Here is a 19,461-nt window from a genome sequence, read left to right as displayed (position 1 = left end):
ATCAATATGGTCAGGGATGAAAGCAGCTATAGCAGGCATAGGCAAACTCGGCCCTCCAGATATTTTGGGACTACAACTCCCACCATCCCTAGCTAACAGGACCAGTGGTCAGGGATGATAGGAGTTGTAGTCCCAAAACATATGGAGGGACGAGTTTGCCTATGCCTGAGCTATAGCCTCACAACATCACAAGGGCCACAGGATTATCATCCTTGGTATAAGGAATCCCAAGCCATTTTCCCCTTTTAACACAGCTCTTCAAACCCCTTCTATCTGCTTAAGGAGCATAGTGATCTGCAGAGGCCATTTTGTGTTGATTAGTGAATGGATGTTCTTGCCTTGCAACACTGGCTCTGGCCTGGTGGAACGCTCTGCCTCATGAGGGCCCTGTAGGATCTGATTTCTTTCCGCACGGCCTGTAAAACAGAGTTGTTCCGCCTGGCCTTTAACTTGGAATCAATTTTATTTCCTCCCTCTCTTTCTTGTCTCCTTTCTCCTCCTATGATGAGGCTGCATTTTAATGTTTTAATGTTGTATTTTAATTTTGTTTTTTAAGTTGTATTTCAATCAGCTTGTTTTATTATTGGTTGTTAGCCGCCCTGAGCCCGATCTTGGCTGAGGAGGGCGGGGTATAAATTAAATTTATTATTATTATTAACCTCCAGACTGTTGTTATATTGCAGGAAGGATTCAGACTTTAGGTTTATGAAATTAAAGTAATGTGCTTTTCCATCGTAGCACGACAAATCCACTCTAAAAGACCCAGACTTTTGTGGTTAGGAAAGTGATGGTGAAATGACAGGTAAATACCCAGCAAGCAAATCAGAATGAGTGCAGGGTAAATGCTTCTTGTTGTACAACCGGCCCATAAACCAATGAGAACCAATGCTCAATAAAGACCTCACAGAGTCGTGCAAGCTTTGTGCAAGTGAATCAGAATGAAAACTGAATAAACAAGTTTTATTATGGAGGAGCCCTTACGACATGGAGTCGGATTAAATTTTGGGCTCTTTCTATTAATTCCATGACTGTACTTTGTCAGCTGGGTATTAAAATGTTGCCTGTAAAATGATGAGAGATTTGCACAGACTTAGTCTTGCCTATATTATTAGTTGCAAGCAACAATGCCAGCTCTGAGCTATTACACCTTCCTTAAGGCGATTCATTCCCCACAGCGCTTTCCTAAATGTTATCTCAATCAATAACGAAGCAATTAAAGCCACCAACGTTTTGGATGTTTTACAAGCCTCTCTGAGTTCTCTAGCCATTTCCTGGTGAACTTTCAAGCAGTCTTGGGGTTAAAAACAAGGATCATTAAGTCTCTTTTCTTGTCCTTAATCACTGGATTAGCTCTTTGTTGTATCAGCTGCAAAGCTTCACTCCTTTCAAGTCCTTCTGCAAGTTTCCCTTCCTTAACTCAGAAAAAAAGAAGTAAAGAGGTTTAGGAAGGGTGTGTGGAAAGCGCCATTATGCAGGTTGGTCAGAAAACACATGAGGAGTGCAGTGGGGATGAGCATGCAAGCTCTGACACCTCTCTGTCATTGTACCCATTACCCTTAACTTGGAAGTGGGGAGCTGACTGCAGGGGGCAGCCTCCAGTATCTGTGGAGGTTCCCTTTGCTTTTGAGAACCATGGAAAATCAGAGTTCTAAAATGTGCAGGGACCTTCCACAGTCACCCTCCGCAAGTTGAGGATAATAGGAATTATGGGGGGTGGAGGGGGAGCAGAGATAGCACATTGTCTCCACCTGGTTTCCCATTCCCCTTCTGAACGCTGCATTGTAATGTCCTGCATAGGGCTTAGATGGCGCTGGAATTTGCTGTATCTTGGTGGAATCAGGGGGTTTCCTGTAGCTGTTTGGTTCTTCCTGTTTAAAAGAGACAATGAAATTTCTGTCCAACTTCCTGGCTGGTGCAGTCTCCAAGCTTTCTATGATAAATAGGTCCTAAAATGCCATACTCTCCAAGTGTCCCAATTTCCCAGGGACAGTCCTGGTACTATGAAAACCATCCCAGCTTCTAATTTGATCCCACAATGTCCCTATTTCCTCTTCCAGAGCCACCACTGCTAAGCTCAGAGAGGAGCGTGAGCCAGTGCTTGTCCTGAGAGCTGGTGGTGGCGGCAGCTGTGGCCGTGAGGGAGCCTCTCCATGGCCGGTGATGTGGGCCTCCTCCCTTGGGCAGCTTGTAGTGGCTGCTGGAGAGTGGGCAAGGAGTAAGGAAGGCTGCAGCTGCCGAGGCCCAGCTGCCGAGGCCCTGTGGATGCACTGATTCTGAGGGGCAGGTAGACAGCAGGGCCGCCCTGGACGAGAAGCAAGATGGAGCAGAGCAGAGTGCAAGGGGTCTTGGAGTTGGTTGTTTGCTTGCTTGCTTGCTTGCTTGCTTGCTTGCTTGCTTGTTTTTAAATGCTTTGTGCATCCATGTCTAACCATGCCTGTTTGGTGTGTGTTTTTCTTTTTGTCAGAAGTATACATAAAGAACTACAGAAATTGCTTGGAATCTGGCAAGAAATGTGGACTGTTCTTCAACTTAGTATTTTTTTGTATGTGTCTGAATATTGCTTGATGGATTTCCAGGAGACTCTCAGCTCTGGCTGGCACAGGGCAGTTTAAACTAAAAAGTGACTCCCAGGGAGCAATATGGTCATGTACATGGTACTTTAAGACTGCATGCGGCAACATTCCAAACCTGGAGAAAATATACTGGCTTATAATCTTCTAGTATATTTCTTCCATATTCCCTCTTGGGGTCTTTCCTCTGGCTAGTAGCTATACAGCTGTGCTCCACACTGTTGGAAAAGAATGAAAGCCTCATTAAAAGCTTCTCAGTACTAGTTGGTTCCAAATTAAGCAAAGGAGATTTTGCCCATCAATAGGCTAAAAGTACAAGGTGGCCAATGTTGCATTGGGTAGTACTGTTCAAGAAACACAAACTAAAACCCTCCTTGCTCTCCTGGAATTAGCCACATGGAGCCTGGCTAAAATCAATTATCAATATGTCATTTCAATGGTTATATTAGTGAATAATGAATGCATTGCACAAGAAGCACAATTTGTGGAGTGTGTTTTTGTGTCTACATTCAAGTCTGTGGATTTCTCTGCTTAAACCATGAAACATCAGTGCTGAGCCTGAAGGACTGCATCACACAGCGATAGTGAGACTATTGTGTGACTATTGATGGCATGATGACACTCTAGGCCAAGAATGTCAAAGCAGCTGGCCATTTTGGAGCATTTGCATTTGTGATAAGAGGGAGGCATCTCTGGTAACTCAACACTAGAGTGGAAAAGCTGATCAATATTTAGACAAACAATGACAATAATCTTCTGAAGGGGGGTCACGTAAAAATGGTTATTTAGTTCTGGCAATTAGTTTGAGTGCCAGTCAGATGATTCAGCTGGGAAAACCTGGACTGTGACCTTTCTGGGGCTTTAAAGTGTGATGGCGCTGTCATTTTTTATGGAAAAGCCATGCATAATGAATGAGTGCAAATGCTAACCTTTTAATAAGTAAATGGTTGAGGAAGGCATGTTTTGAAAACGGCCAAAAATGGTCCATATTAAGTATGCATGACTGGTGCTTGGAAGAAAAAGTGATAGAAGTTCCTCCAGCCATCATCTGCCCAGTTCAAAATGATAAGAGGTCTATGTACATGCAGGAAAGGCATTTATATTGGCATGTTGGTCAGTGTTTATACAAAAGTTTATTGCAGTGCTTATCCAGACACCCTTGACCTGGCTGCATGCACTGTATGATGCACATGAAGACACACCTTCCCATCTTGGGGCACCAGTTGTTTGAGACGGGAGGCAAACAGTTCATGGTATGACATTGCAGATTTTTGGAGCGGGGGTGATTCAGAAATGACCCCCCACAGCTTGGAAATTAAGGGCATGAACCCAAATCACACTGAATTGCAGTTCAGCTCATGAATAATTTTGGCTTGTTCTGAGCTGTCCTCACCAAGGTCCTTTCCCCCTCTCATGGGTTGACCTTTTTGCGATCAAAGCAGCAGCAACAAAGAGCAGCATAGAAGAAGGTTGATTAAATCTGAAAGCCTTATACAGTGGTACCTCGGGTTACATACGCTTCAGGTTACAGACTCCGCTAACCCAGAAATAGTACCTTGGGTTAAGAACTTTGTTTCAGCATGAGAACAGAAATCGTGCAGTGGTGGTGCGGCAGCAGTGGGAGGCCCCATTAGCTAAAGTGGTGCGTTCAGGTTAAGAACAGTTTCAGGTTAAGAACGGACCTCTGGAACGAATTAAGTACTTAACTAGAGGTACCACTGTAGTTTAGTTAGTGGCTCAAACATAATAGGAAATGTAAGATGCCAGGACTACTGGGACCTTGAACATGGAGACCTCAGACGTCTTCAAGTTGAACATCTCTTGTTTGAGGCCCAAGGAGTAGTCATCTCTTTCACACAGGTCTCACCTGTCTATGAGGTGGACTGAAGCAGTCACCTCAGGCAGAGGTATCCCATGGGGCATCACCAAGGTCATGCAGCAGCAGCTTTGAGAAAGATCTTGCAAAGATCTAAAGAGTGTCATGTGATCGCTTGAGATCTCGCCAGAAGACGATAATGATGTGAGACCCTGGTAAGCAAGGCTTCGGCAGCAGGGGTGGGAAAGCAGAACTTTCCCATTTCACCTCAGGTGGTGAAATGGGATCGGCCAACCCTGCTTTCACACCCTTAACACATCTGCCGAAAAGGTACCTTTGGTAAACAGGAAGGTGACAGAATGACTGGGACAGGGGGACTGGCAATAGGGAAAGTTGGGGGCAGTAGGGGGCTGACATGGCCTAGAATTGCCTGATGAGGTTTGGAAAGAATGAAAACACAGTCCAAATCAAGAAGGGGTGAAGGGCTGTAATTCAAGGACATTGGTGGTAAACTTATTACCCCAAATAATTAAGGCATGCGCTTAATGCTCTGTTGATTGACTTGTATAAGATCTGGAACAAAGCACCACCTTTCAGAAATTCTCCCCAGATGTCAATTCTGCCTTTGAATGTCCAGAAAATTCTGGACACATGGCAGCCCTATTTTAGGTATGAAAAAATCAATAGACAGCTAAGTTAATTCCAAATGCACAAGTTAATTACATTAAAACTATTCATCAAAAATTCTCTCCGTTCCATTTAGCTTTTATATATTCTTCTCGTGAGATGATAGATGATAGATAGATAGTAATGATATGACACGTTAAAACCTCAGTCATGCAAACTGTATGACTGAGGTAAGATGCCCATCAGTTTAAGTCAAGATAATAGTGGTACTATGAGTGCTTTGCAAAGTATTACAAAAAGGCTAATCTGTGAATTATTATCTTAGAGCTATTCCTTCAAAAACCTGTTGAAAAGAAGCTGGATACACAGAGTATTTGTATGTGGAAATGGATGGAAGCAGGTATATGAATTTTGGGGAGGCATGAATGTACCTGGATGTGAGAGTAACACCTACACTTTTAAAAATGTGTCCCAGAAATGCATGTCTTTCCTAACAGTAGAAACCAGGGAAGAACTGTAGCTTAGTGGTAGAGCATCTGCTTCCCATGCAAAAAGTCCCAAGTTCAATTCCTGGTGTCCTTAGAGTACAGCTGGGAACAATTCCTTCTTGAAACCCTGGAGAAAGGCCCTGTCAGCCACTATAGGTGGTACCTCTGGTTATGTACTTAATTCGTTCTGGAGGTCCGTTCTTAACCTGAAACCATTCTTAACCTGAGATACCACTTTAGCTAATGGTGTCTCTCGCTACCGGCACACGATTTCTGTTCTCATCCTGAGGTAAAGTTCTTAACCCGAGGTACTGCTTCCGGGTTAGCGGAGTCTGTAACCCGAAGTGTTTGTAACCCGAAGTACCACTGTACCAAGCCATATGGACTCAGTATAGTCTGATTCAGTATAATGCAGCTTCCTATGTACAGTATTTCAACATTTTAAATATGTAGTCACTGTGAATTGTAAAAATGGTGTCTGAAAGGAAAACCTTGATTCTTCATGTCTATCAAGTGGCTGTTCTCTTAATACTGGGAAGCAAGATACGGGAGCAGCTTCTGGGAGGCAAGGGGGGCTCTTTCTCTCCTGCTCAAGCACCTGAAGGGAGGATAAAGCACTTGCTGAAATTGAGGGCAAAGGTTGGGGAAAGGGCTTCCATTTCCCCACTGCACATGCTCACTGCGGCTTCCCAGAGAGCTTGCACATTTTTACATGACAAGGGGGAAACAGGTGCACAGCTCCGGCGTAGCTGTGCAGCTACTTTGAGGTGGCAGCTCCACCTCCTTCGCCTTATTTACAGAGCAACCATATGCTAGATCTAAAAGGAGCAACCATTCAAAAAATGACCCTGCTGCTGGAGGGGAGTTGGGAGAGCAGCGGCTGATGCTAACAGGAGCAATGTGGCAGCTGCTGTGCATAAAAGTGATGGGGCCGAGGGGCTGCTGGGCTCACCATGAAGTCGAGCGGGGGTGCTGCATCCGACCTGGAGGAACTGGAGAGCGGCAGCAGCGAGAGCAGCTCCGGAAAATCCTTGACTTCCACCGGAGCCCAAGGGAAGCGCAAGCGGAAGAGCCCTCGGCTGAGCGGGCTGAGCAAGCAGAGGCAAGCTGCCAATGCCCGGGAGAGGGACCGAACCCACAGCGTGAACACAGCCTTCAGCACCCTCCGCACCCTCATCCCAACCGAGCCCGCAGACCGCAAGCTGTCCAAGATAGAGACCTTGCGCCTGGCCTCCAGCTACATCTCCCACCTGGCTAACATGCTGCTCCTACAGCAGCAGCAGCAGCAGCAGCCACCGCAACAGAGCGAGAGCTTGGGGGAGGAACAGTTGCCTCCGAGGCAGCCCTGCTTGCAATACCAGCCTCTCCTGCAGGGCGGCGGCACAGCAACGGCACCAAGACCAATCTGTACCTTCTGCCTGAGCAACCAGAGGAAGCTGGTAAGGCTGGCATCCAGCACTCAGTAACACCCCCTACCCCCACCCCCCCACACATCTACACCGCAAGCTGTGGCCTGCACGGATTGGGGTTGTTTTCAGCAGAGGTGTAGCAAGGGAGAATTTTGCAGCAAGGTGAGCTTCTGCTCTGGTCATCGGCTTTAAAGCCTGTGCCTGAACTCGCATCAAATTGAGGAACGTATCAGAAAGGTGAACTAGAGCTTTCATTTCCTCAGTGCGTCCAGTTGGGGAGCCAAAATATGCACAGAACAGACAATCCTTGTCTGAAACTGTTAGGGCACCGTGTGTGTGTGCGCACGCGCTCCTTCTTTTTAAAGCATGTTCCTTACAAAAACTCACTCCCTTCATGTGAGCATTGCTTGAATAAATGTGCAAAAGCTGCAGTTTGCTTTGTGTTGTAGCTGGGAAAAATAATTTGCATTTCCCTCTTATTTTGGGGATTTGCATCATCACCTGCCAAGTGTAACATCCTGTTTACATTTGGGGCCTTTGTGTGTTTTCCTTTTATTTTGTTCCATACAGTATGAAGATTTTTCTCTTTCTCTTCCTCAATAGAATATTTTTTTTTTAAAAAAAGAATATTTCCCCCTTTTCTTTTAGCTTCATTGTGCCTGGTCTATTTTATAGCTTGCACTGAAAAGAATTTATATACATGAATTTCATATTTCATAACTGAGACTGTCAGTGTTTGAAATGTTCAGGCGTTTAAACCCCAACCAACCGTGAAGTGCACAGGTGAAGCTTATCTCTGCTTTGGTGGCTAGGACCTTTTATATTAACAGGTAAAATTTGGGTGAGATGGCCACTGACAACTGAACTGAAATAAAACTTTAATGTATGGTTTATGTGCACTGCCTCGTTATAATGGATGCCTTTATTCTATTTGCAGCACAGAGAAAGGGAGAAACATTTGTCTCTTTAAAAGCATTGTGGACACTGATTCAGAAGAGAAGCTTGCACAAATACCGGACTGGTTATAGAACAGTTGTAGGTAACCTCTCTCTCTCTCTGCCACTTATAGCATAATGTTTACACTGAAATCATGCAATTACATAAAAAAGGGAAGGGGGGGAGGACTAGCCCTGATCTGCACTTTGTTTTCCATTGCCACAGGCTTATTCAAAGGGGATTTTTGCAGTTGAAACTGAACACGGTGGGGAAAGTTGCACCTGGCGTGGCAGCTATTTTCGTGCAAGAAATGCTAAACCTAAGCAGCCAAGCCCTGATACTGATGCCTCCTAGACCTATGTCACATGATGGAACTTGAGCTGTCAAACACCAGGCGTCTCCTCTTAATGGGAGACTCTCATAATGCACCAGGCTCATAGCCTCTAGTTACCATTGGACGGCTAAGCCATGTCACGCCACCCTCTCTCTTTTTCAGTCAAAACCTCATTGGCCTCGGCTAGCAGATTCAATGATTTCCCCTAAAATTGTGCACTAAAGGATCGTACACCAATTACAGGAGAAGCACATACCCAAAGGCTAGAGCGGTTGTACCCATTTTGTTTCTTGATCAACACAGTGTGGTTCCTTTTGTCAGTCCGTGGGCCAGACAAGAAGGAATTAATTGCATTTAGCATATTATGTTTTTATTCTAAAAAAAATAGTAGTTGTGAGGAAGATCAGGACAGAACTGACATTTCCCCCCTCTGCTCTACCATCCTGGTGAAAATACACCACCATGATTACACACTGCTTTTACTTTCAAAGTAAAACAAAACCCATTAAATGCTTATGTCCATTTAATGTACCATTTAGTTTTTCCCCACCCCAGACAGTCACAGTGGGAAAGGGCAGTAATTTCCTCTGTCCAGTCAAGATTTGCTCAAAATGAATCAAAATAGCATCCATCCTGTGTCCCTCAATCATAGTCAGCCCAGGGCCAGATTGCTTTTTGCTGTGTGTGTGAGACAATGTAGTGTAGTGACAAGTAAAAACCTGTTGTGATACAGCCGCTTGCTTCTCCTCCCTCACAAGGTAGCTTAAGCATGTCTATTTTATCGTCTCTCTACTGCAGATGCTGAGGGAAGCCGTCATGTAACTTTGTACCCATGGTACTGAAATGAGCAAAGCACCCCGATGTCAGCTTCAGAACAAACCCATCTTTGGCCATGTGAACGTAGCCACAGACTTGAACCACAGCTCTGCTGTCAAATCAGCTTAGCCAAATGGCTCTGGAGGGAGATGCAGCCAAACTGAGAGGAGGTTCTCCACTTAGGCCTGAAACTTGAGAAGGGCTGTCGAGTGACTCAGGCCAATTCTTGAAACAGTGTGGGATCTTTCTAAATTTGTTCATCATTGAGGTGTGGAGCAGGGAAAGTTCCCAAGGGCCCTCTAAATTTATCTGCTCTCCTTGGTTACTCGCAAGTTGTGCCTGTACATTATCACTGGTGCTACAGTATCTGACTGCTGGTTGTCATGTAAGCATGCAATCTTTATTTTGAATTAAGCTGAGCAAGTTTTGGGAGGGTTTTTTAAGCCACTTTTCCAAACACAGGCAGAATAATAAAACAAAACAACATTAGTTCACAGTAGAGGGGTTTCTAAAATGGTCAGACAAAGCTTTCGTTAAGGAGACATATGCATGTGTTTAGAGCGGGAATAAGAGGTGTGTGCTTGCGCATGTGTGGAAACATTTTCACACTATGGTATGTCACCGTAACTTATGGCCTCATCTTTCATATCTAAAAGTAATTAATCCTACTCAGCTGGGGCGCTCACTAGGTGACCTTGGGCCAGTCACTATTTCTCAGTTTAACCTACCTCACAGGGTTGTTGTGAGAATAAACTGGGGATTGGAGGAGAACCCCGTATGTCACCCTGAGCATCTTGGAGGAAAGCTGGGTTATAAATGTAACAAACAAACAAATAAATAAATACAAAAATCAGCAAAAAGAAATAAATTGGGGAAATCAGTCGAGATTAACAATGCTCCTCAGCATTCCTAAATAATAATAATAATAATAATAATAATAATAATAATAATATGTACCGTATATATTAATCCCTGAGTTAAGCCACATGAAAGTAATGCTCTGTGGCATACATTTCACAATGTAGATGAATGTTTTATTCTCTTAGCCAGGCATCCCCAAACTTGGCTCTCCAGCTGTTTTGGGACTACAGTTCCCATCATTGCTGGCGACTGGTCCAGTTAGCTAGGGATGATGGGAGTTGTAGTCCCAAAACAGCTTGAGGGCTGAGTTTGGGGATGCCTGCTCTTATCTATCACAAATCCTTCATCATAACTTTTGCTTATAGTCAAAGAAGAATATAGAGCAGGTTGGTTTAACCCTAAGTAAATCTCTCCCCTTCGGTGAAGCAACCTTTGTGGTCCTACTCACAACCATCCAAATTTCTGTGGCTTTTCCTGACAGGAAGCTTAAATACAGCTGCCAGTTTTGGAGACAAAATGAACCAGCTAGGGGTTGTTGATAGGCAGTTTGAACGAATATGAAACACATTCCACTTCTTCTTCTTCACAGTCTGGGGGTCAGTGCCCTGTTCTGATGGCCATTTTCCCCCCTTGTGCCCATGACAGCTCCTTGCTCATAATAAGTCAACTGTCATATTTCCCTCAAGCGGACTTGGGGATTTTGCACACCTCTGACAAAGCTACACAGCTCAGACTGAGTAGAGGTGGCCTGCATGCAGTTAACAAGCCTCATGCTGACTCATTTATAACAAAGTGGTCATCCTAGGCACAAGAAAAGCGGCAGCCATCAGGTCCTATTTAGTGACTGGTTCATATGAATTTTGTTCACATTTTGGGCATACATCCCGCCTTCATTTTCTATTGCACTCCTGTAATTTTCAAAATGTTACATGCACTTTTAATAATTATCTTTCAATTGCTTTGGAAAGAATAATCATATTCTAAAGGAGGACCGGATTATGACCCTTTGTCAATTCTAAAGAAAACAGGTGTTCCAAACAGGCCAATTTGCCCACTATTCTGTTGCAATGGTTGGGGGGAAATGCCCTTGCTGAATGTTTTCTATTTTAGAGCTCTTAAAGGGACATAAGGGCTTTCTCCTTCTTAGAAGTTGATGCCCATGCTATTTAATTTTTTTAAAAGTCTTTTACAATTGGAATAAATATAGTCTGGTGTTCTTATTTATTTTTTTACCAGAAACAGTAGACTATTCCATTACAGTACACTTAATCCGCACTATCCTTTCATAAACAGGTAAATAGCATCTGAATTATAAGTACTTCCCCCATATAGATAGAGAGATAGAGATAGAGATAGAGATAGAGATAGAGATAGAGAGATCAATAGGTAGGTAGGTAGGTAGGTAGGTAGGTAGATGATAGATAGATAGATGATAGATAGATATAGATAAATAGATAGATGTAGATAGATGATATATTAAGCTCATCCACCCAGTCTTTTTGATCCCCCCCTTTAATTATACATATAATGTCATCTCTATATATCTGCAGTCCAGGTTTCCTTAAGTAACCAGCACATGACCAGGGATCTAGAACTATGCATAATAACTGTACAAAAATACTTAGCCGACATGAAATTATGCTGCAGAAATATAGTCCCTCATGGGACTTGAGTCCTTGAAATGCATGATGGGACATACATTTTGCAAATAATTTCGCTTTAAGAAAAAGCACGAGCAGCCTGGATGCTCAATGGAAAAGACAATCCAATATGGGCAAAGCTCGATTGGAACAGAACAGTCAAATTCTGTTAAAATGAAGTCGTCCTCTGTCCTTAATCCTAATATTTAAATAGCTCCTCCTGAACATTTGGGTGGTTTTGCAGTTCTTTCTACTGGGCTCCTGCATGAATATTTATGCAGATAACTACTAACAGAAGTTAAGTGTTTGGTTTGTGAGATCACGAAAGTCAGCAATCAAATGAATATGACTCAAGGGATTACTATATCCTACAGTGTATAGTGAGGCAAGACTTTAATCTTCAAGTTGTTCTAGCTAAGGCTCCCAAGTCCATAAGCAGCTATGCTTCTGATGCTTCCCCACACCAAGGCCACTCCAGGCAGCTGAGGGATGCAGCCAACCCTAAGCAGACCTAAAGTTCATCGCAAGCGCATGAACTTTTTCTTAAGCAGCCATTTACCTTCTGCCAAGGTTGTTGCAACTTTGCATTGGCAAGACTTTGTCTGCTTCTGGATCACACCCACAACTCCAGGATCCTTTACTCTTTCGGGATTTGGGGCTCTTTCAATGTTATTTTGGTGATAACTGGCCACGTACAGTTGGTTACAGCAATTTAGAGGTCAGGATTTCCAAATACTAACTTTGAGACCCTGTGTCCACCATCGGATCTCTGAATTTGTAGTTCACTACCCCACACACTTAGGGACGCAGGTGGCGCTGTGGGTTAAACCACAGAGCCTAGGACTTGCCAATCAGAAGGTCGGCGGTTTGAATCCCCGCGATGGGGTGAGCTCCCGTTACTCGGTCCCTGCTCCTGCCAACCTAGCAGTTCGAAAGCATGTCAAAGTGCAAGTAGATAAATAGGTACCACTCCAGCGGTGGTTCCGTGTGCTGCTGTGGTTCGCCAGAAGCGGCTTAGTCATGCTGGCCACATGACCAGCTGGCCAGCTGTCTGCGGACAAACGCCGGCTCCCTCAGCCAATAAAGCGAGATGAGCACCGCAACCCCAGAGTCAGTCACGACTGGACCTAATGGTCAGGGGTCCCTTTACCTTTAACCTTACCCCACACACTAACCTTGTAGCTATGTTCCTATACGTGTGCACATACTATGCTGTCATAGTTTATGCATTTTTTTTAACCATATGGGTAGAAAGCAGAAGTGAGTACCATTTATCTGCTGCAAGCCAACTGCTTGTTCTGGACATGCAGGCTCCAAAACACAGCTGGAACTCCATCACCTGCATAATAAACCCCACCGTCATGAAGAGGGGCTGTGCAAAAGGGTATTCTTTGGAGCAGAATATCCAGACGGACTATGCTGTAAAATGTTTCAGTTCACTTGGGTGCTATCTCTTGAATTTACACTTTTAAGATGCCTTGTATAGATCTATGAAAATAGAAGTGGAAAGCCTAGTTCTCTTGAAAATGTACATAACAAAGTATGCTTTATATTGATGTTGCTTAATGTGCTAATTTTCAAATCCAAGCATCTCTGTTTATTCAATGTACGGCTGCTATGTAAGGCAGTTAATGTCATTCTAAAGCACACCAGGGCCGGTTAAATCAGAATGCTCAGGAATAAAATCTTACTGTGGTATCCTAGGCATTACTCAGCCTTACAGTTTACAACTTGTGTGGCAACATGGAATGTCATGCAAGCCGAAGGGCCCAGAATTCCATGCAGGAGGTGGGTAGGTCTTGCCATTCCTCCTCAGCAATCTGCTTGGTTTCTGTACTGGGTTGGAGGAAAAGGAACCTATTCATCAGCTCTGTCCTTCCTCTTCCAGCCTGTTAATAGTCCAGAACCCTGCATTCCCATGCTGGCTTTGAAGTAAGAAGGTTGTATGTCTCCATCACCAGCATGGAAACATAGTGGAATAGCCTCTTGTCAGAGTTGTAAAAAATAAAATAAAATAAATATTGGCTACTAAACTTTGTAGGCTTATTCGCAAGGCTGATGCTACTGATAAGAGGAAAATCATTAACATATTTTTAACAACAGCTTTAAAACATACTACCTAACTACTACTAATGGTTCAAAACGCCCATTTGTGCTCTTATAAGAACAGCCAGGGTTTTTTTTATTATTATTATTACTGCCCTTTGGCCTGAACAGTAGTAACAATGCCTGTGTAAAAGAGACAAGTTTGTTTATAAAGGCCTGAAAATTTCTTCTAAAATAAAGTGTATTTTTGTAACACAGATTTAACATTAAAATAATTCTAAACATACATTTTCCACTGTATTTTTATTTTGCTGTTGAAAAATATCTCTTAGATAAGACGCCCAAGCAATGGGTGGTGGTTGCTTATGCGAAAACATTGAGGAGTGGCTAGTGATGTAGCAGCTGTTTCTCATCTTCTACTCCTGATATGCAATAAAAGAAGGGGGGCAGAGGACCATATCTGCTAGCTTGGCCCCCAATTTGCATGCACACCCAAAGAGTCAAACAAGTAGATATGGTTTTGGCAGAGAAAGTGAACCACTTTCAGCCCAAGGGCTGGATTTGAAATTGGGTAGCCTTCTGAGGGCTGCTTTAGGTCTAGAAGCAAAAAAGAAGTGAGGCAGAAGCAACTTAGTCATGCTGGCCACATGACCCGGGGGGGGGGTTGCAATATTTTTGTATACATTTTACATTTAAATCCCCCTTTAAAAGGTAAAGGTAAAGGACCCCTGACAGTTAAGTCCAGTCGCGAACGACTCTGGGGTTGCGGCGCTCATCTCGCTTTATAAGCCAAGGGAGCCGACGTTTGTCCGCAGTTTTTCCAGGTCATGTGGCCAGCTTGACTAAGCCGCTTCTGGCAAACCAGAGCAGTGCATCGAAACACCATTTACCTTCCTGCCAGAGCAGTACCTATTTATCTACTTGCACTTTTTGGTGTGCTTTCAAACTGCTAGGTTGGCAGGAGCAGGGACCGAGTAACGGGAGCTCACCCCATCGCGGGGATTTGAACCGCCAACTTTCTGATTGGCAAGTCCTAGGCTCTAGGTTGGCAGGAGCTGGGACCGAACAATGGGAGCTCACCCCATCGCAGGGATTCAAGCCAAATTTAAATACATTACACACACACACACACACACACACACACACACAAACACGTACACATAAGTTATGTAAGATTTTAAACATAATCCAAGGAAAGCCATGGAAAGTAGTGGATCAACATGACTGACAGGTGACCTCAAATGATATCACATGATTGATGAGTGGGTACAGTTCGCTAAAAATGGCCTTGTGGGCCAAATTATGTCTGCAGCCTAGAGGTTCCCTAGCTCTGGTGTAGAGTTGAAAATGTCTAAACTCTGTGATGGCACTTTCCATACAGCACTGATGTTCAATGAAGTAGCCTTCTTCCCCACTGGTAAATTTATACAGTAACAACTTCACTCAGCTTAGAGTGGCTAATTTAAACAAATGAGAGATGTGATGTAATTTTTTGGTGCCTTGTTTTGTTTCCATTTTTATTCTTATTCTTGTTATGGCTAGGGGCCTCAAAAGTTGGAAGTGGCCCAGGCATCTCTGGACCTTTGAGCTGCAACTGATAGTAGAGATCCTAAGCCTTGTTGTGGCATTGCTTTTTTGCATTTATATGGAAGCACTGGGAAGGGGGATGATCACTGCAAAGGGTTGGACCAGATGACCCTTTGGATTCCTTCCAACTCGACATGTCTATGTTTCTATTACCAAACTTGCTGCCGTACTTGTGAACAACACAAACATTCAACAAACACTATCCCTTCCATCAAGAAACCATAGAACTAACAGATGTATGACCCATATATATGTGTGTGTGTCTTTTCCCAACAATAGCCTTATGGTATTAAAGAAATATGTCCCAACACAAGAACAACAACAACAAGGTTTGTTGCTGATACAATTGCCATGCTCATACATACCTGTTGAATTTGATGCATTCATCTGATGTGAATAAGGCTACAGCAGTCACACAGAAACACAAGCACAAAGCACAACTAGGGCCCACAATGTAGCCCATCAAGCACACATTATTTGCAAGTTCCATTGAAACAAGCAGGGCTTTCTGAAAGGTCTGAGAAATTATTTCACTGGCTAAAAATATTGCACAACAGACCTACGCTACATAAATCTTTCCGAATTAGTTCAGAAAATAGTCCAATGTTCTGGGCAAGCACGGCCATTCAGAACATTTATTTCTCGGTTGAGAGACATCCATTTCCTTTACATGAAAACAAAAACAAAGCACTTTGATACATACCGTATTTTTCGCACCATAGGACACAGTTTTTCCGTCTTAAAAACTAAGGGGGAAAGTCTGTGCGTCCTATGGAGTGAATGCAGGGGGGGAGGCAAGCAGGAAAAGCCCCCAAGAGCCACACACAAGCTTCGCGCGGCTCTTGCGGGCTTTTCCCCAGGAGGGAGAAGGAACTGATGCGGCCAGTCAGTCCCTTCTCCCTCCTCTAGAAAAGCCTTGCGCAATCTTTCCAGTCGTGGGAGGCTGCGCAAGGCTAAAGAGGAAGCCCGGCAGCGAGCGCGATCCATCCCGCTCGCTGCAGGGGCTTCCTCTTTTGCCTAGCACGCCTCTCCAGCCGCGGGAGGCTGCACAAGGCTAAAGAAGCCAACTTTTTAAAAATCTCTCTATCTCTACCTCTTTTTCTTTTTTCGTCCTTTCTCCACCCCCTTATTTTCCTCTGGATCAGTGTTTTTATCTAGATTAACGTTTTAGTTTGGAGGGGGGGAATATTATAAAAAAGGAAACTTTGCAGCTTTTATTTTAGTATACAATAAAATCAGATTAAACAAAACACAAGAGAAGGAACTAGCATAGAAGAAGAAGAGAAAAGGGAAAGAGGGAGGATACAAAGCCATTTACCAGAGGTAGATATTAACCTCACCTGGGAACTTCTCTGGGCAGGAATTCCCTCGGCTTAAGTGGGGTGAGGGAAGAGTGGCAGGTAGGGGGGTACCTACCTAGACAGTGAAGCCACGTTTCTCCAATGAAAATTGGGAGTGGGCATTGTGTGAAGTGGCTGTGGATCTCCTGCCACAGAAGTGTAGGACTGTATAGAGTTGGGAGGGCCACCTGAGGGTCATTTAGCCCAGCCCCCTCACAATGTAGGAATCACAGCTAAAGAGCGCCAGGCAGATGGTCCCCCAGTGGTGGAGACCCCCAACAACTTCCGAGGTCACAGAATTGCAGGGTTGGAAGGGAACCCCAGGAGTCATCTAGTCCAGCCCCGGTAGACAGCGGGCGTGATCCATCCCGTTGCGCAAGGCTAAAGATGCTGCTCAAGGCTAAAGAGGAAGTGCACAGCCTGTCCGTTGCTCTTTGGGGCTGGGGGGGGGAATATTTTTTTCCTTGATTTCCCCCTCTAAAAACTAGGTGTGTCCTGTGGTCCGGTGCATGCAATAGAGCGAAAAATACGGTAATTAACGTTTGCAAAGTTGAGTTTGCAAGAAAAGACAATTTCAAAAAGCTGATAGCAGGTATCCAAAGACTCTGAAACCCAAGCAAAACACACTTCACAGGTGCAACCTGTCCTTCTACACACAAACTGCAGCTCTTTGCAACACCTGAAAAACTTATCTGAAAGGTGCCCTTAACTAGTAGAGCAAGGGTGGACAACCTGTGGTCTTCCCAGCATATTTGAGTCCAACTCCAATCAGCCCTTGCCAAGCATAGCCAATGATCAGGGGCAATGAGAGCTGTAGCCCAGCAACGTCTGGAAAGGCTACAGGCTCTCCACTCCTGTACTACGACTTGTTTTGATAGGGCATGAGAAGTGCAGGTGGGGAAAAGAATTGGTTACCTCTCCTGTACTAGTAGTACCTCTCACAGCAGAATCCAAGCCACTGTTGCCTGTTAATGCATATTCTCTTGTTTACAAACCTGGCGACATATCCTTCAAGGCACCCAGCGACATCATTCATCCAAATGTATGCAGTAGTTATTGAACTTGTCGACCAAAGAGCAACCATGCCAAAAGAACTTCGCCTGAGGAAAAGGCCAGGCAGCTGTCAGGTTTAGATGGGATCAGGCAGCTGGGACTCCTCCACCTGAAAGAGGGCTTTGTACTTTGAAGCTGAGCCTTCCTAGGAAAGAAACAATATGTTCAGAATGAAGAACAGCAAACTCAAATGGGCTTTCGGCCAATAAAAAAAAAAAACCCAAAGGGTTTGAATAAGCCATGCATTATGAAATACGTTCCAGTCAGACAGGTGTGTTAGTGGCAATACGTATTGCCGATGAACATGAATACATCAGGGCAAATGTAAAAGTACATTTGCGTGGACAGGCGGAGTCCCCAGATCCTGCACGGTCCCCCCGTCATGTGAATAACGACTCAAGACAACGTGCTATGGGATTAAATTGGCCACAACTTTATTAACTTTCAAATGTGGGTAGACCTTGGCTCAGGCATTGGGCGTTCTCCCTCCCCGGTCCCCAGCCGGGGACCTAGGGAGCATCAGGGTTATCCAGTGTGTGGGGGGGGGATGGGCCGGCTCTGGAGAACATATGTTCAAGCAGAGATGGCCGCCCCCGTAACGCCGCCGCCGCAGGAGGGAGCAATGACGACCTTTCGGTGTACGGCCAAAGCCTCCCTTCAGAAAACCCCTTTAACGGGGAACCCTGGTATCGCCGCCGCAAGAGGAAGATGGACAAAAGGATTCCGCCCAAGGCCTGATACCGCCAAAGTTGTGACGTTTTGCTACGGGAAAGGCGAAACCTGCCAATGCAGGGAAATTCCTTTCCGGCCCTTTAACAGCGACCTTAACGTAGCAGCGCCCGCATACCTGTGAAGAAAAGTTAACCTGCAAAACCTGTGAAGAAAAGTTAACCTGCAAAATAAGACCTTAACTGAGGGTGGGTAGGGTGGGAGAAGCTCTGGAGCCAAGTGAGGATTCCTAGGTAAGATCCTCCCTCTATTGTGTGGGCAGGTAATCCCTCCCCTACCTGGCCTGGTCTCCTTGGCAACGCTTCCCCCAGGTGGGATTGGACAACTGACTGAGGTAGGTGGAGACCTCCAGGTATCCCACCTGAGGGAAGGCAAAGCCAAGCCTATGCTATTGGAGCCGCTCCAGATCTAGGGGCTGCACGCGTCCACGCAAAGGGCGCCCCCCGTTTTAAGCGGGGAGCGGTCATTGTGAAAAATGTGAAAGCAAATTAAATCTAGAAGAAGAAGAAGAAGAAGAAGAAGAAGAAGAAGAAGAAGAAGAAGAAGAAGAAGAAGAAGAAGAAGAAGAAAAATACGGCTACGTTGGCTAGAAGTGACACTAAATATACATGTGTCATTTAAAATAGCCAGGTTTTAAGCTTCCCTGTGCCTAATAATTCAATTGAAGTAACTCATATCAAATAGAACAGCATTCTGTGTTTCTTCACCAGTTGGTATCAGCCAATTACATGTGGCAGTGAAATGGTGATCATCATGGTGTCAGGACACATGAAAACACATTAGAGCCGACATTAATGTTATCTTATTCTTGTCTTTTCTAGGAGACCCAGACATCTACCTGGATATATCCTTAATCTGCTCATCTTCAAGCCACATTGCCTTGTTTCTCTTAGAGGAGAAATTAGTACATTTAGATCTGTGGAAAATAATCCACAAGTGGGGATCCATGAATGTTTCATGTTGGTGTGGCGATTGGGTTCAAAGGACATCTGAGCTCTGGTGAGACACCATTGTTAAAACATCTGCGCTGGCTGCAGGACCATGCAGAGCTTGTCTGAGGCCTGGGGCAGGAGTCTTCTTAAGAGTAAAGTTATAAGCTCAAAGAAGAAAAAGCAGCCGGTCCCTGGCAGCACCCCACTCCACAGCTGGTTTAGCCCTCCAAGGCCCAGGGCAAGTGTACACAGCTAGCCACCCCCTCTGCCTGGGCCT

At 44.6% G+C, this 19,461-nt stretch overlaps 1 protein-coding gene and 2 long non-coding RNA genes across 4 annotated transcripts in view; 1 reads left to right on the top strand and 2 right to left on the bottom strand.

Annotated features, from left to right (window-relative positions):
- Positions 1-17,666, bottom strand: part of LOC310703353 — a 103,073-nt gene extending 85,407 nt beyond the window's left edge. Inside the window, exon 1 of the long non-coding RNA XR_014524091.1 lies at positions 17,466-17,666. This is a non-coding gene — a long non-coding RNA (uncharacterized lncRNA). The remainder of the gene's footprint in view (positions 1-17,465) is intronic.
- On the bottom strand, positions 491-6,576 carry LOC310703269. The gene is made up of 3 exons (XR_014524050.1): positions 6,454-6,576; positions 2,689-2,788; positions 491-1,411 (listed from the first exon to the last, which is right to left on the bottom strand). It is a non-coding gene; the product is annotated as an uncharacterized lncRNA (long non-coding RNA).
- Positions 6,289-9,846, top strand: LOC310703111 (basic helix-loop-helix transcription factor scleraxis-like). 2 transcript variants are annotated; one of them, XM_083495184.1, is made up of 3 exons: positions 6,289-6,940; positions 7,848-7,949; positions 8,979-9,846. In XM_083495184.1, the coding sequence occupies exons 1-2, from the start codon at positions 6,455-6,457 to the stop codon at positions 7,878-7,880; spliced, it is 519 nt and encodes a 172-aa protein (XP_083351310.1). In that variant the 5' UTR covers positions 6,289-6,454; the 3' UTR covers positions 7,881-7,949; positions 8,979-9,846. The 2 variants fall into 2 exon arrangements, with proteins under 2 accessions (XP_083351310.1, XP_083351309.1); XM_083495183.1 differs by having other exon boundaries at positions 6,324-6,940; positions 7,848-7,945.
- Positions 17,667-19,461: the final 1,795 nt, after the last annotated feature.

This window comes from Podarcis liolepis (genome assembly GCF_965112155.1).
Source record: "Podarcis liolepis genome assembly, chromosome: 1".
NCBI lineage: Eukaryota > Metazoa > Chordata > Lepidosauria > Squamata > Lacertidae > Podarcis > Podarcis liolepis.
The sequence above is the reverse complement of the archived record's forward strand: the minus strand, read 5'-3'. Positions and strand labels throughout refer to the sequence as shown.

Excerpts from the sequence above, each read along its gene's own strand:
- LOC310703111 (XM_083495184.1), top strand. The coding sequence starts at position 6,455 with ATGAAGTCGAGCGGGGGTGCTGCATCCGACCTGGAGGAACTGGAGAGC. Across the intron at positions 6,941-7,847 it reads TGAGCAACCAGAGGAAGCTG|CACAGAGAAAGGGAGAAACA; the intron begins GTAAGGCTGGCA and ends TTCTATTTGCAG.